Source organism: Acomys minous (genome assembly GCF_964271855.1).
Source record: "Acomys minous genome assembly, chromosome: 2".
Classification (NCBI taxonomy): Eukaryota; Metazoa; Chordata; class Mammalia; order Rodentia; family Muridae; genus Acomys; species Acomys minous.
The window spans coordinates 128,860,461-128,875,305 of NC_140484.1; the positions used below are offsets into that span (position 1 = coordinate 128,860,461).

A 14,845-nucleotide genomic window follows, 5' to 3' on the forward strand; every position below is an offset into this window, starting at 1 on the left:
GGTACCAAGTAAGTGTTCTTTTTTTTTTTTAGGAGCTGCCTCCAAATAGATGGTGACTCTTCAATGAGTCTTGCAGCCATTTGAAGTTAAAAGTAAGATGACTAATTTAGGTATAGGGCTATTTTGCTTTGCTCTGATTTTCATTTATTTGGTTAGTAGGAAAACTGAACATTCCCCCTACATGTCTATTCACTTAACATACTTGTTGTGTAATTGGCTTCCTGCCCAAGTTATTTATTGGGAAACTAATCTCCCCTCATCATTTGCACTGGATCTTTGATGAGTAGACATTAACCTTAATCTACCTTACGTTCTTTCAGATGTGGGTTTTTTTAGTTCGGTGTCCTTTTCGGCTTTTTTTTTTTTTTAATCTGGTACAGAATTTCAGAGTGCACTTAATTTTCATTCACGTTAAGTTGTATCAGCAGTGCCCTAAAATCTACACTGAACGTTGGAAGTGAGTCTCCTCAGGCAACACATACTCTTCCTGTCCCAGTAAGCTGAGTGAGTGAAGCAGGTTGAAAAGGCCACACACGTGCACCCACAGGGGAATCCTTTGTTCTTTATGTCATCACACCACTGGCTCGTGTGTGTGTGTGTGTGTGTGTGTGTGTGTGTGTGTGTGTGTGTGTGTGTGTGTGTGTTTTGCTCTTAGTTAAAGGCCCAGGTACTTGTGTAAAATAGCTCTACTTGAACCTGATGGAGCACCCTCTCTCTCCATCCACTGAGCACCGCTTGCCTGAAACAAATGTCACAGGATCAGAAAACAAGAGCAGAGGGCTGTTGCTGATGAGGAGCAAAAAGTCTTTTTCTCTTTGGTTGGGCTTCCCTTTGAAAAATGTGCTTGGACCCCTGGGTCCTCTCAGAGGCTCCCCTGCACAGCAGTAGAGGGGTATCTGATATGAAAAAAATGAGGCTGAAGAGCTTGGCTCTGGTCTCTAGCGGTCAATGAAGGCCAGACCCTCCCCTCTGATGTCAGAACAGCTGCTGGTTTTTTTGCCTTAACAAGTCCCTACCATCTAGTCATGGAACTGAGCAGTGTTTGGGTCCTAAACTCAGCTCTAGAAGGGCAGGGATGTCCCCACCATGTAGAAGTTGTAAGATTATAAACATCTGGAGACAGTCTCACAAGGACCCTCCTGCAGGAGGGCAAAATGATGTTCTGAAGAAAAAAAAAAAAAGGAACAGTAACACAGTGTCCAGCCTTTTCTGGAACACCTGCAAGAGGTGACTTAACTGCCAGCTTTGCAATTGGCTTCTGGTTTTTGGTTTGTTTGGGTTTTTGTTTTTGTTTTGTTTTGTTTTGTTTTGTTTGAGACAGGGTTTCTCTCTGTAGCTTTGGCTGTCCTAGACTCATTTTGTAGACCAGGCTGGCCTTAAACTCACAGCGAGCAGCATGCCTCTGCCTCCATGAGTGCTGGGATTGCAGATGTACACCACTGTGCCTGATACAAATGGCTTCTTTTGCTAAGCAAGATCTGTCCTTTTCCAGAATTTTATCATCCACCCTATGAAACAGGCAAGCCTGGACAACTCTAAAAAGTGTGGGAAATGCATCGTGAGCCCACGCATTCATTCAGCAGATATTAAAAATTATTTACTAGCTAATGTCCCAGTAGACACACAGACTAAAATCTGGAAGTTGGCAGCAGGAAAGGCAAACAAAAAACAAGTTAAAAATCCTGATGATCCAGGCACTGGAACCTCAGGGTTGCAGTCAAGTTCTCAGGATTAGACAAGAACTTTGCACGATGCACAGAGTACTGGGGTAAGTTCTGCTTTCAGGATGAGGGGTTTTGTGCTATCCTGTGGCTCTCAACGGGGCTCTAGGCAGCTAGCGGGAGAATCACGTGTTTGGTGAAAGAAAGGGTGAAAGCATAAGGCTGAGCTTTCTAGCACAGCTAGATAGAGGAAGAGGTTGAGGAAAACTCAAGACTCAGTGCTGGAGATGTGGTTTGTAGCCAGACTGTGAGGGTTTGGTGGTTTGGTGGCATCTCCAGGGAAAGGGACACCAGGATCATATGCTGTGGTGACCGCAGGCATGCCATTGCTGTGAGTCAGCAATATTAGCTAGTGGCCTCAGCAAGAGTTCAGGCGCACTTTGTAGCAAGGAACAGACACATAAGAGAGTACAGAAGAGTGAGACATCCCTCTTCCAGCCTCAAGGAACAACCCAAACAGAGTCCAATGGTGGGTGCATTAGTTACTTTCTTGCTGCTGTGACAGTATCTTAGTTAAGGTTAGTATTTCTGTGATAAAATACCATGACCAAAGCAACTTGAGGAGGAAAGGGCTTGTTGAAATCACAGTTCCACATAACACCTCATCAAAAACAGTGAGGGTTGGAACACATAAATGTCAGGAACCTGGAGGCAGGAGCTGATGCAGAGGCCATGGAAGGGAGCTGCTTACTGGCTTGCTCTCCATGGCTTGCTCAGCCTGCTTTCTTATAGAACCTAGGGCCACCAGCCCAGGGGTGGACCCACCCACAATGGGCTGGACCCTCCCCCCATCAGTCCCTAATTAAGAAAATGCCCTACAGACTTGCCTAAAGCCTGATATTGTGGAGGCATTTTTTTTTTCAGTTGTGGTTCCCTCCTTTGAGATGACTTTAGTTTGGGTCAAGTTGACTTGAACTATCCAACAGGGACAGACTACAACTGAAGGAAAGAAGGCATAGGGATAGCGAATTCCTCACAGGGTAGCAGCTGTAGAGTCAGGAATCCAAAAATGATGAAAATTGGCATTCAGTTCATTTTCTTCATTTTCCATTCAGTCTAGGACCCCAGCCCATTGCATGGGGTTTCCTTCATTTAGGGTAAGCCTTCCCATTTCAGGATTCTGTCTAGAACCTCTCTCACAGTCATGCCCAGAGTGATCATTTTAAGTGATTCTGGACAAGTTGCTAATCAAGCATTAACCAGTAGCATGAAAGCATCCTGCATGGACCTGTTCATTGCTCCCCAAACTGCCAAGGACCTGTCTGAAGAGCTGGCCCAACCAAGAGGACCTTAAGAGCATGTGAGGAATAAATCAAATTAGGCATCATTGCTAGGGATCCTGAAAGGGACTCTGAAAAGCTGAACAAACTATAGCTGTTAGGTAAAATGATTTCCCTGTATTGGTTCATCATCTGTAGCAAATGAAGCTTAGTAAATGAAAGGTTAGTATGAGGAAAATTTGCTGCAGGGTAGCGGGGGTTTCTCTGTACTATCTTCATAGTGTTTGGGAAATCTGTAACTTCCGAAATTTTTATTTTAGACATGTAAAGTATGTGTGATAAAAATATAATATGATATGTATTACATAGTATAATAACAATGTTTTAAAAGAAAACTAACGGGGTAAATATATGTAAAACAGATTCTCCCTCCTTCTTTTGCTTGGTTTTCCTATCTCTGGGAAACACTTTCTCTCCTGTCACGGTCTCTCCTCTGGCCATGTCTTCAGCTTTACTAGGGTAGATCTGGTAGGTGTCCACTGGGGTAGGCCCTAGGAGGGCTGAGGAACTGAGCACGGATGCTGAGCTTGAGAGGAAGTCTGTGTTGAAGTCTCAGCCTCGGTTTCCTCCCTGGGGCCAGTTTCCAGGGAAGTGAATCTACAGTGGTTCATTACCAGCCCTGGTGTCCCACACCTGGTGGTCCTTTCACTTTCTCTGGAGAACATTGGTCCCAGACACTTGGGTCAGTCAATAAAAGGCCACCTGTGACAAAGGCATGAAGAGATAGAAGGAAATGTGTCTCGAGATCCCAGAACCCCTGCTCTCACTGTGAGAAGCTGACCTCTGCTGTGAACCTGCCACCCAGGGGACTTGCTCATCTGGAGAGCTCGCTGGGCTTTTATGCCTTCTGTGGTCTTTTTGTTGTTGTTGTTTTTTCAGTCTGCTCGGTCCCAGCTGGTGTCTGTATGTTTATACATACTTTAAAACACACACACACACACACACACACACACACACACACACAAATGCTTCTTTACTCACAAAGGCGGTACTATCTCTCAGCGGTCAATCCATCATAGAGAGAACAGAGAGACTTCCTGTCTCAGAGAATTCAACAAAGAGTGATGGCCCAGCTGGAGGAAAGATTTCCCATTATTTTCCTGTCCACATCCATCCTCTCTCTAGAAGAAATGGTGGTGTTCCCAACCCTTTTGAGTTTTGAAGGATCAAGGCTTCCAAACCCATACAGTACTAAGATCCCAAAGCTACATCGAATGGGAACTGGGCTATCTCACCATCTGAGCTGAGCACTGTCTGTCTTGGTCAATCTTTGGTTTCATTAAACCCCAGGCTTCCCTGAATCGAAGCAGCACATACTGACCTCCCCAAGAGTTTGCGTGTCGCAGTGGAACTTACTGGCACTCAGTGGATCCATAGTTGGTTGGCTTTCCCCATGTTCCTTTGCCCGAAAGAGAGTCACATACAACTCTCAACACACACACAAAGACTTGAGGACATGTTTTCCCCTTTCTGTCTGCAGAGCTGCTTTCTAGTCCTCATGCATGCCTCACCTCCTGCTCCCTGGCTCCGCCCCCAAACCCTGACCTCCTTGGTGCCCTGGCTCCCTCTCCCTCTGAGAGTTCCCAAGCAGCACTTCCACCTGCAGGTTTTCTCAGGCCCTTCATCAGCTCAAGCCCAGGCAGGAAAACAGAAATCGTCCCAGGTGTTTCAGCAGAGGCAATCTAATACAGGGAATTAACTGCGGAACTGAGCAAATAGCTAAGCAACAGTCGGGAGATCAGCTGCGGGGCTGGCAATTCCTATCACCCCTAGGCTGGAAGGACAACAGAAGGAGGTGACACTCAGCAAGAATCAGGAGGAGGTAGGACCGCTTTGCTGAGTGCCTTTCAACAGAGGGTTTGTGCTCACTGCCGGACGGACGGATGTACGGTCTAAGACAAAGCAAGAGAGGGAGGGAGGCCCTGGCTGCTTACGGGCTTTCATTAGCCAAATCTGTCCAGAATCCAGTGAGCAAGGGGAGCCTGAGAAAACCAGTTCCCCACAGAGCCAAGTAGAGGATGCCAATGTGGGTAATGAATCAGGAGCCAATAGGCTAGTAGTCACAGTGTTCAGACTTGTCCGGTGCTGAGCTGGGCCCCTCCCTTCCTGAAACCTGCACTTTTCTAATTTCTCTGAACCATAGCAACTGCCTCCTGATAAAGGCCTCCTATTCCCATGCAATCTTCTGAAGAGAAAGATTTCCCTTTACCCTGGGGGAGAGGACAAGGAACTCTGTCACACTCTGTAACCGTTAGCTCTGGCTCCTGTGTGGTAGCTGCTGCCCTGCCTCTTTTCTTACACGGGATCTTCCAGGTATAATGAATGGTCCTGTTTGGCCTCATCACCACGGCAGCCTCTAGAGTTAAACTAGACCTTGAACAATTATCTTCTGATGTACAAGCTCAAATTCATCACTCAGACCCCACTATCCAAGAGCCATACGCCGGCAAGGACTCTGTTAAGGAGCTATGGGGGAAAGCTAGTGAACTGAACAGGGCCTTCAGTTCTGGTCCAAGAAGGGTAATCAGTTCCAGGCTTTCAGCTTTGTGAGCGCACTTCCTTCCTCTGCTCGCTGAGAGCCATTACTGCTGCCACAAGAGCTCTGGACAGCAGTGGATGTGGAGAGAAAAAAAAAAGCCCAAAGACAGAACAGAGGAAGAAACAGAAGGTCCTTCAGTGGCTGAAGCCAAGAAAACAACATGAAACATGAGAAAAGCTGTATGCCTGCCTGTCTTTGTTGTTGTTGTTTTGCTTTGGAGCATTGCAAGGACCCAGGCACACAGTTGTGTTTGGATTGGGGGGAAAAAAGCGTAACTTCACAGAAGGAAAATCCTTTCCAATTTTATTCCGGCTGTTAGCTGGATTAAAGGAAGCAGCAAGAGGATTAGATTGTGCACGACAGGCAGCAGCAGCAGCAACCAGGAAGGACAGATCTGTCTCAGCCTGGCATGTGTTAAGACAGCATTTGCAGCAATGGGATCCCCTGGCCTTCTGTCCCCATTCTGATAGCTCCAGCATCAAGTGGAATCACCTGGGTCACTTCTTTCCTTAATGTTACTGGCAGTGGTGACTATTAAATATTAACGGCAGTATTAGCTGAGACTGTCGGTGTGAGGAGACAGAGCCCCACCCCCACCCCCCAGTCCACTGTACTCACAGCAAAGTGACTTCCCACTGTCTCACAGAGCCCAAGAAAGAGTTGGCTGTCCTGGCTGGAGAAATGGCTGAGATAGGGTGGGATTAGGATGGGGTTTTAGTCCTGTGGGCAGCTCGGGTCTGGCTCTCTAGGGCCATGTGCTTCCTGCTCTCTTGCAGACTTTTGACGTTACCATGATAAAATATGCAATTAAAACAACTTAAGGAGAGAGAGAAGGGTTAGTTTTCACTCACAGTGTGAGTATATAGTCCAGCGGTTCTCTACCTTCCTAATGCTGCCACCCTTTAATACAGTTGGTGTTGTGGTGAGCCCTAGCCATAAAATTATTTTATCACTACTTCATAACTGAAATTTTGCTACTGTTATGAATCATAATGTACAGAGATGATTTGCAGGATATCTGATATCTGGCCTTCTCCCTGTCAGCTCCCTGCAACAGCACCTCTTCAGACAGACATACAGACAGACAGACAGACAGACAGACACACACACACACACACACACACACACACACACACACACACATAGTCAGCAGCATACCTATGGGGAGCCTCACAAACCATGGCTCCCATTGTGACCCACTCATGCGTAAACATGAGAACCACCAGAGAGAATTCAGAATAGAAAAATCTGGTTACTATGTCTGGACAAGAGAACGGCAGGTGTAACCCGCTTTTCACAGCAGCAGAGCTGACACACACAGTCTCTCTACAACATATCTAGAGCTGGCTGTCTTTGCCTACAGAGGCCCTGCCTAATAGCCTCTCACTCCTTTACAAATACAGACATCCAGTTAAAAATTCATAGGGCTGAGAACTACATTTGTATTTAGGAAAATATATATGCCTGCATACACATATGTAACAACAATGAAAGAAAAAGAGGCCATATAGATAATCAAATTAAATCATAGGGAGATTGTGTAAAGCCATCTGCTGCCCTTACTTCCCCCTGTGTGAATTTAAGATGTATAGTTGCTCACCCTAAAACATTCCATCACAGCAATGTGATGGGGCTCCTGGACAGGTCTTCAAAGTAGATAGCAGAGAGGTCAGGTGGGGAAGTCGGTGTGTAAGCCCAGGGCTCCAACTTGGATCTGTCATGAGAAGTACAATCCAGATGGACTCATGCTATTGCCATACTCTTTGGAGAAGGTGCCATCCTGGGTTTGAGATAGAGTCTGCGGTGAGTTTGTGTATGTGTCTCCTCTCTGATCTGAACATTGAACCCCCAGCAGCTGAAACCACCATAAAAAAAAAAAAAAGATAGAGTTTGCTTTGCTTAGTCTATGGAAATGGCACTGTAAGTGAACCCAGGAATGCAGTATGTCTTCACTTCTCCCGTTGACTTGGAAATTTAATAATTTTATCCTTCTCCAGAGACAGAGGAAGAGAAGGGGAGCAACCTTTACCGAGCACTTATCCTGATGTTGCACTGGTCTGGGCTCTCCATGCATATTCAGAAGAGTGTTTAGATCTAGTCTGCCTGTTCCACGCTTCCCTCACTAGGCCTTGTTGGCTCCCCTATCTCTCAATCTGGCCTGATTCTGGGCAGAGAGCTAGGAGAATTGGCAATATTAAGATGATATCAAATAGGTTGGCACCTTTAATTGACTTGGATTAGAAACCAAAACTCTCAGCAAAGCAGCAAGGTGAAATATTTTGAGCTAATGATTTATACAATAACAAGATGGTTTTCTGGAGGATTGCTTGTGTTCCGGAAGGTGTAAGTCCCTCCTCAAACCAGACTGGAGATAGGAAATCTCACAAGAGCTAAAAAAAACTCTGTGGCTTGGTTGTGTCTCAAGAATAAGGCAGCTAGTGAGGAAGGAGGAGGCATGGATGAGCTAGGAATCCAGAAATGGTGGCCATTGCCAGGAGTACCCAGTCTACAGGAAAGAAAGATGAAAATGACTGAAGGACTCTGGTCTCGAGATGGTTTCAGAACTTTCTCTCCCCACATCCATTTCTTCAGCTAGGGAGAAGCTCGCTTACTTTAGGTCATTGCCATGATCAAATACCCAACAAAAGCAACTCCGGGAAGCAAGGTCTTGTTTTGGCTTACAGTTTGAGGGTGCAGTCTGTCCTGACTAGGAAGGCATGGAGGCAGGAGCCTGAGGCAGCTGGTCACATCATATCTGCTTCCAGGCAGGGAGAGAGAGATGAATCCTGGTGCCTAGTTTGCTTTCTCCCTTGTATTCACTCTGTGACCCTAGCCCAGGGAATAGCACTGACTACAATTACGTGGCTTTTCCCACATGAGTTAGTTCAGACCAGAAAGTCTCTCACAGGTATGCCCAAGGAATTGTATCCTGTCATTCTAGATCCTGTCAGATTTAATTAATATTTACCACCACAGCATCCTCGCAGAGGGGGGCTGGCAATAGAATGTTGTGAATTAAAAGACAAGAAGAACACCCCAGTGTCTGAGGCAGGAGGGTTGTCATGAGTTTGAAGCCAGCCTAAGCTATACAACAAGACTCTTTACAAACAAACAGAATGATTGTGCTGCCCACTGTTATAGATGCACTAAGGATCCGGTACTTATTCTGTGCTGCTCTGTTTTCACTCCCATCTAATGAGAATGGTTAGAAGCTGGGAGATCAGCCCCTGGCCAGCGAGCTGGGGATGCTCCAAGTAGGCTCAGGGATGAGCTCACTGTTCAGGGACTCTCCATGCACTTGGACCATCTGTTAAACTTAACGTCACTGTGACAAAATACCCAAGAAAGTCGAGGGAGGAAGGAAAGACTCACTTTGTCTCACAGTTCCGAAGTTTCAGACCAAAAACAAGTGGACTCAACGCTTTGGGCCAAAATAGTGAGTTCATCGAGGAGCAAAGACATAGTTGTGCTCAGATATCCTGTCTCACACTCAGGTCTCTGTGCACATAGCAAATGGTACGTGGGGTTTCAGAGCCCACTGCTTCAGTGATCCCAGCATCAACTGAGACATGAAAGACGGGCATGAGCACTCTGAGAAGTGGCAGGTTCTCTCCCACTTTGTGGAGAATGGTAGTGGCTAACATTTGGGACTGAGGAACATTTTATCTTTGTGATCTCTGGTCCTTTAGGGGAGACACTGACAAAAGCCAGTGTTCTCTTTCAGCATGGCCCACATGTCTTGGGACATGCAGGATGTGACATAGGAGCAGAAGCAGGTGTGTTAGGAAGACACATTGTGTGCAGAGTCAGAACATGCTTCCAGCACATTTGCAAAGGAACAAACGGGGTTGAGGACATTTCTCTACTGCTTCCTAGCTGAGGATTAGGGGGAGGCAGCCTGGAGCCTCCCAAAGCCCCACCCCACCCCATCAGCAAGTCAAAAAGAATAATGCTTGCCTTCTGCAGCTACTTAGAAGACTCAGTGAGATCAAAATACCCAACAGCCAGCCAAATACGTAACATATAGCCACGAGCTTCCTGCCCTCGATGCCTCCTCGTCAGGCTCTTCACCTGTCTATAGCAGATCTCCAATAAAATCATACCTCTTCTCAAAAGCCCTTTCTTCCTGGCTTCCTATGGCTGAGCATAGCTTGCAAATCTGGCTTGCCCTTTGGGGCCTGCCTGTTGAAGTTCTCACATCTTATGTTATAATATCTACTCTCCTGTTTGTAGCTACAGTGCGGGATGAGGGCATGGGATTTTTTTTTTCTCCTGTGCTTTTGTTCCCTTGGTTGGAGAACCCCATCCTATCCTCACCCTGTACCCTATCCCTGGAGCAAGATTGAATTTCTTTTCTTTTCTTTTCTTTTTTGGTTTTTCGAGACAGGGTCTCTTTGTAGCCTTGGCTGTCCTGGACTCACTTTGTAGACCAGGCTGGCCTCGCACTCACCTTGCCTGCCTCTGCCTCCCGAGTGCTGGGATTAAAGGCGTGTGCCACCACGCCCGGCTAAGATTGAATTTCTAAAGCACATGCTTTATTAAATCCCTGCTGAGATCCCTCAACCCCTGGCTTCGCATATGGTTTATCTGTAACCCCTATGAAACTGCAGGAACATCATAATTTTTGTGGCCAAACCTTGTTGTCTTGCCTGTGATGTTTCTGAAGTAAAGATTTTGTCCTCAGCTTATCCACCCATCATTAGGCTCATCCTATAAATGAATGAATGAATGAATGAATGAATGAATGAATGAATAGCATCCATTCTTAACTAGACTTCTCTTCAATGGAGTGTTGAAACTCTTTCAGCCACCTATATGTGCTGGTTATTTTTTTGTCAATTTGACACAAACCTAGACATATCTGAAAGAGAGAATCTTAACTGAGAAGATGCCTCCGTAAAATTGGCCTGTAGGCAATTCTGTGGGGTATACTTTTGGTTATTAATAATGTAAGAGGGCACAGATCACTAGGGGCAGTTCCACCCCTGAGGAGGTGGTTCCTGGATTGTTTATGAAAGCCAGATGAGCAAGCCACAAGGAAGAATCCAGTAAGTAGCATCCTTCTTTAGTTTCTGCCTCAGTTCCTGCCTCCAGGTTCCTGCCTTGAGTTTCTGCTCTGATTTCCTTCATACAGACTACAAACTGTAAACTTAAATAAACCCTTTTCTCCCTAAGCTAATTTTGGTCATGGTATCTATCACAGCAATAGAAAACAAGCTAGAACACCATGAATATTGGTTTTATGAACAGTCATTGTGATGCAGGCTGAAAACTGAAAATGAAATAGTGAAAGAGGTGGTTCTGCCTGGGGCCCCAGCCATGACAAAGTCAGGAAAGGAAGAGGCAGGGCAGTCCTGAAGCTTCTTCTAGGCAGGAAGCCAAGGCACACAGCTTTGGCCTTCAGCCCTTGTGGACTAAGTGGAATCTTATAACCTGGACCCTGTACAAGTTTTCAGTCAGACATCATCCACCAAGATCAATAGATGTGACAGGACCCCACAGGATCCTTGGGAACAAACCCAGCAGATCTAGATCTTAAACTCTAGCATTCATTTGGGATAGGTCCTGACACCAACACCAGACATGCTGTACCTCGCCCATGGGTGGAGCGGACAAGGCAAGTTCCTGACTTCTTAAAAGCCCCGGGGGATGATATTCTCATGAGCAAGACCTTGTAAATAGGAATTAAGTCTTTGCCGGTTAGTTTTTGTCAACTTAGCATGTTAGAGTCTCCCAGGAACCTCCGGTGAGGAATAGCCTCCACCAGATTGGCTTATGGGCATGTCTGTGGGACAATGTCTTGATTAGTGGTTGATATAAGGGGGCATAGCTCACTGTGAGCCGTGCTCCCCCTGGGCAGTATCAGAAATCAGGCTGAGCAAGCTTCTGTGGCTTCTGCTTCAGTTCCTACTTCAGGTTTCTGGTCTGAGTGCGTGCCTGGGCCACTTTCAGTGATGAAGTGTCACCTATGAGATCAAAGAATGCTTTTCCTTCCCAAGTTACTTTGGGTCATGGTTGTCACAGTAACAGAAAGCAAATGACAAAGTCCCAGAGCCATTTGAGAGGCATAGGATTAGCTCTTATTTTCATGACTGTGTCGTGTGTGTGTGTGTGTGTGCCTGTGTGTGTGTGTGCGCGCACGTGTGTGTACCTGTGTGCCTGTGTGTGTGTGTGTGTGTGTGTGTGTGTGTGTGTGTGTGTGTGTCTGTCTGTCTGTCTGTCTGTCTGTCTGTTTTTCTTTCTGTTCAAGTGTTCCTGTGTGATAGTGTTTATATGTGTGCAGGTGCATAAATACATATGTGTGTTGAGATCAGAGGTCAGCCGTGAATATTCCTCAACTGCTTTTCACTTTTTGTTTGAGTCAGAGTCTTTCTGGCCTGGTACTTCTCACCAAGTTGGTTAGGCTAGCTAGCCAGCTTCCTGTCTCTGTCTCCCATCTCAGTGATGTCAGGATTGAAGATGCATGCTGCCAGAATATACATACATACGTACGTACATACATATGTACGTACGTATGTATGTATGTACGTATGTATGTACATATGTATGTATTCTAGGAATCTAAACCTAGGTCTTCAAGCTGTTGGGAAAGTGTTTGATGGGCTGAGCCATCTCCTCAGCCCTGTATTTGATTTAGACCAACTTTGTTTAGTTTTTCTCCAGATTCTTTCTCATTACTCTGTAGTAGCTCCTGAGGTCAGCCGAGCTTGACCCTGGGGAGGGTGTGGGAGGCCCTGCACTTGGGAAGAGCCTGGAAATGCCCCTGCCTGATAGCTACACTCTGCTTAGAATAATTAGAATTCACAGTAGAGAAACAGCTGAGACACTGGGAGAGTTGGCAAAATTTCACACTTACAAGATTTTTGTTTTTAATGGGAATTACCAGTAATTCCTCACCTTATAAGAGACAATAATGACTTCTTAGCAGGGTTCCAAGGTATATTTGGCAAATATGTATTCAGGGAACTTTTCAAATAATGACTTGAGAACAAAACTAAGCTATATTAAGTGCCTTGACACCCAGCTCTTTGCCTGTAGGCTCTTTATGCAGAGTGTTTGGGAGTGTCTGTTATGTGGCAGGAACCTGCAGCTTTTTAGGGTCTGTGTTCAAATTCCAGTTCCTTTTGTTACAATCACCTGAGGCAAGTGGCTTAAAACCTTGTAGCCCCTCCCTGCCCTCCTAATGGGATGGGATTTCTTGGGCTCATTGACAAGCCTTTATTGTGTAAGGGTATTAGTGATGCAGTCAAGGTCACAGTCTTGAATTCTAGGACAAAGAAAGAGCTTTACATGTCGCCCAGCTCAGAGTTTCCCCTTTTCCAATGATGGAACTGAGCCTAAGAAATTAAACATGCCTTGACAGAGGTTGCCATAGCAAGAGGGCCACAGTGGAGTTCTCTCACAGAGGACCCCTGTCCATGTGACTCTGAGACTATATGGTACAGCCCGGTGAGGCAGGCCCACTTCCTAAGCCAAATGTTGAGGCTCAGAGATCCAAGGTGCTTCGCTTATTTTGCTGGCATGTCATTGATAGGACTGTCGCAAGGCTTCACCTTTGGGCTTCAGCCCCATGCTGGGTGCCTTCCACCCCGTCACAGCACAGATCAATCCTCTCTGTCCATTGAAGAGTTGCTCTTCTGCTTCAAGCCCTGTACTGTGCACCTGGGTTGCAGAGACTAGCTAGCTATCTAGCCTCTGCCCTGGAGAGGCTGCCTTTATAAGAAAACTTACACGCAGGAAATGACTATAAGACAAGGTGATCACACTCGTAGCAAGACAAATGCAGCACAGGGCAAGGCTCTCCCTGGAGCCACGGAAAAGCTACAGAGATGACCTTCTTATTTAAGACCTTCACGGTTAGAGTTCTACTTGCCATAACTGCACAGCCATGGGACCAAGAACATACCCTGTGTCCCGGCTGGCATGGACTTACAAAGGGTGCTGGGCGAGGTCTGTGAGAGTGCATTGGGGCCAATCAAGATGCCATTTTGCTTAATCCTTTCTCTCCTCTTCCTCAACAGAAAGCGTACCACTCTGTCCTCTAGGATCCGATGGCCTTGGAGAAGGGTCTGCGGACACCAACTCTTCCCAGAGTGCTGACATGGAGCCAGGTCAGTCCGTCATTTCTGATTTTCAGTCATCAACTATAAGCCTGGGGCTTAGCGAGAAACGCATTTTAGAATCTGGAAATGTATATACTTTCCAGGCTGTATAGGAAGTGCAGGATATCAAGTAATGGTGGCAGTGAACCTCTTCATAAGCAGAGGGCAAAGGCTGCTGGGAGATGTAGTGCCTGATGTATTCACCTGGTAAGCAGGTGATGCTAGGCTGATGTCCCTTGGCTCCTCCTCATGCGTCACACTGCAAGCATGATGAAGAGGGCTGGGTAGGTAGGCTTGGCTATCCAACAGGAATGTGATGGTGGTGCTGGCAGCAAGTAGATACTATTCAGGCCTGTCCATGACAACACAGAGTATGGTGGATTGGAGCCTGCTCTTGTATCCAGGAGATCAGGGCGAGAGTCCTGGAGCTGGTGGCAAAGCCAGAGTCATATTGAGCATGAGAGAAGAGCAGTAAGTGGGAGACTGTCAGAAGGGGTCCAAGAAACCTCCCTGAAAGGCTTTCTTCCTATTGTCATGCAGCATAGCAATATACAGGGGTTAGGAAGTGCAGCGTCATGGCGATGAAGCTGGGCTGTATGGGGAAAGTTGCATGATGTTTCAAGCTGGAGGAGTGTGGTCCAGATTAGGGCAGCGTCGTACATGGAGGCTGAGCCCGATAAAGGAGGCTGTAGAGGTGGCCCTGGGGACAGCAGAATAAGTTCTTCACTGGAGATATACTGCATACCACTTACACCAAGTTCTGATTCTTAATCTCCAAGCAGTCCCGTAAGGTGACATATGGGCTATATTGGACTCTATATTGCTGGACTCATGAATCAACTCCAGAATCCCAGTGGACAAGCAGACTGAGGTCTTACTCATGACAAAGGCTACCACAGTCCGGTAGAGAGCCCTGCACACTACCTGGAACACATAGCTATCTTGGTAACTGCTGCAGCACAAACAGCTGGAAAATGTCAGCTGATAAGTACTTCGGGTCAGAAGTGACATACCCATCACAGTCTGTGCCTGACATCCAGGGTCCTGGGGCCTGTGCGAAGGAGATAGTGAAAGAGTCCTAATCATGTTCACTGGATTAGATAATTATTTCCATCTTTCAGGCCAGCAGTTGGGAGACTCAGAGGCATTCACTGTACTGTCCAAGGGCTCCCAAATATAAAATGCTGTAGTTCAGATGTCACA

General features: G+C 46.4%; 1 protein-coding gene across 11 annotated transcripts in view; it reads left to right on the top strand.

Moving 5' to 3' along the window:
• The window catches only part of TENM4 (teneurin transmembrane protein 4), a 720,654-nt gene that overhangs the window by 217,193 nt on the left and 488,616 nt on the right, over window positions 1-14,845 (top strand). For all 11 annotated transcript variants that reach the window (XM_084773614.1, XM_084773618.1, XM_084773619.1 and 8 more), the window contains one exon: window positions 13,562-13,651. In XM_084773614.1, the coding sequence (XP_084629740.1) occupies window positions 13,562-13,651 (90 nt within the window). The remainder of the gene's footprint in view (window positions 1-13,561; window positions 13,652-14,845) is intronic.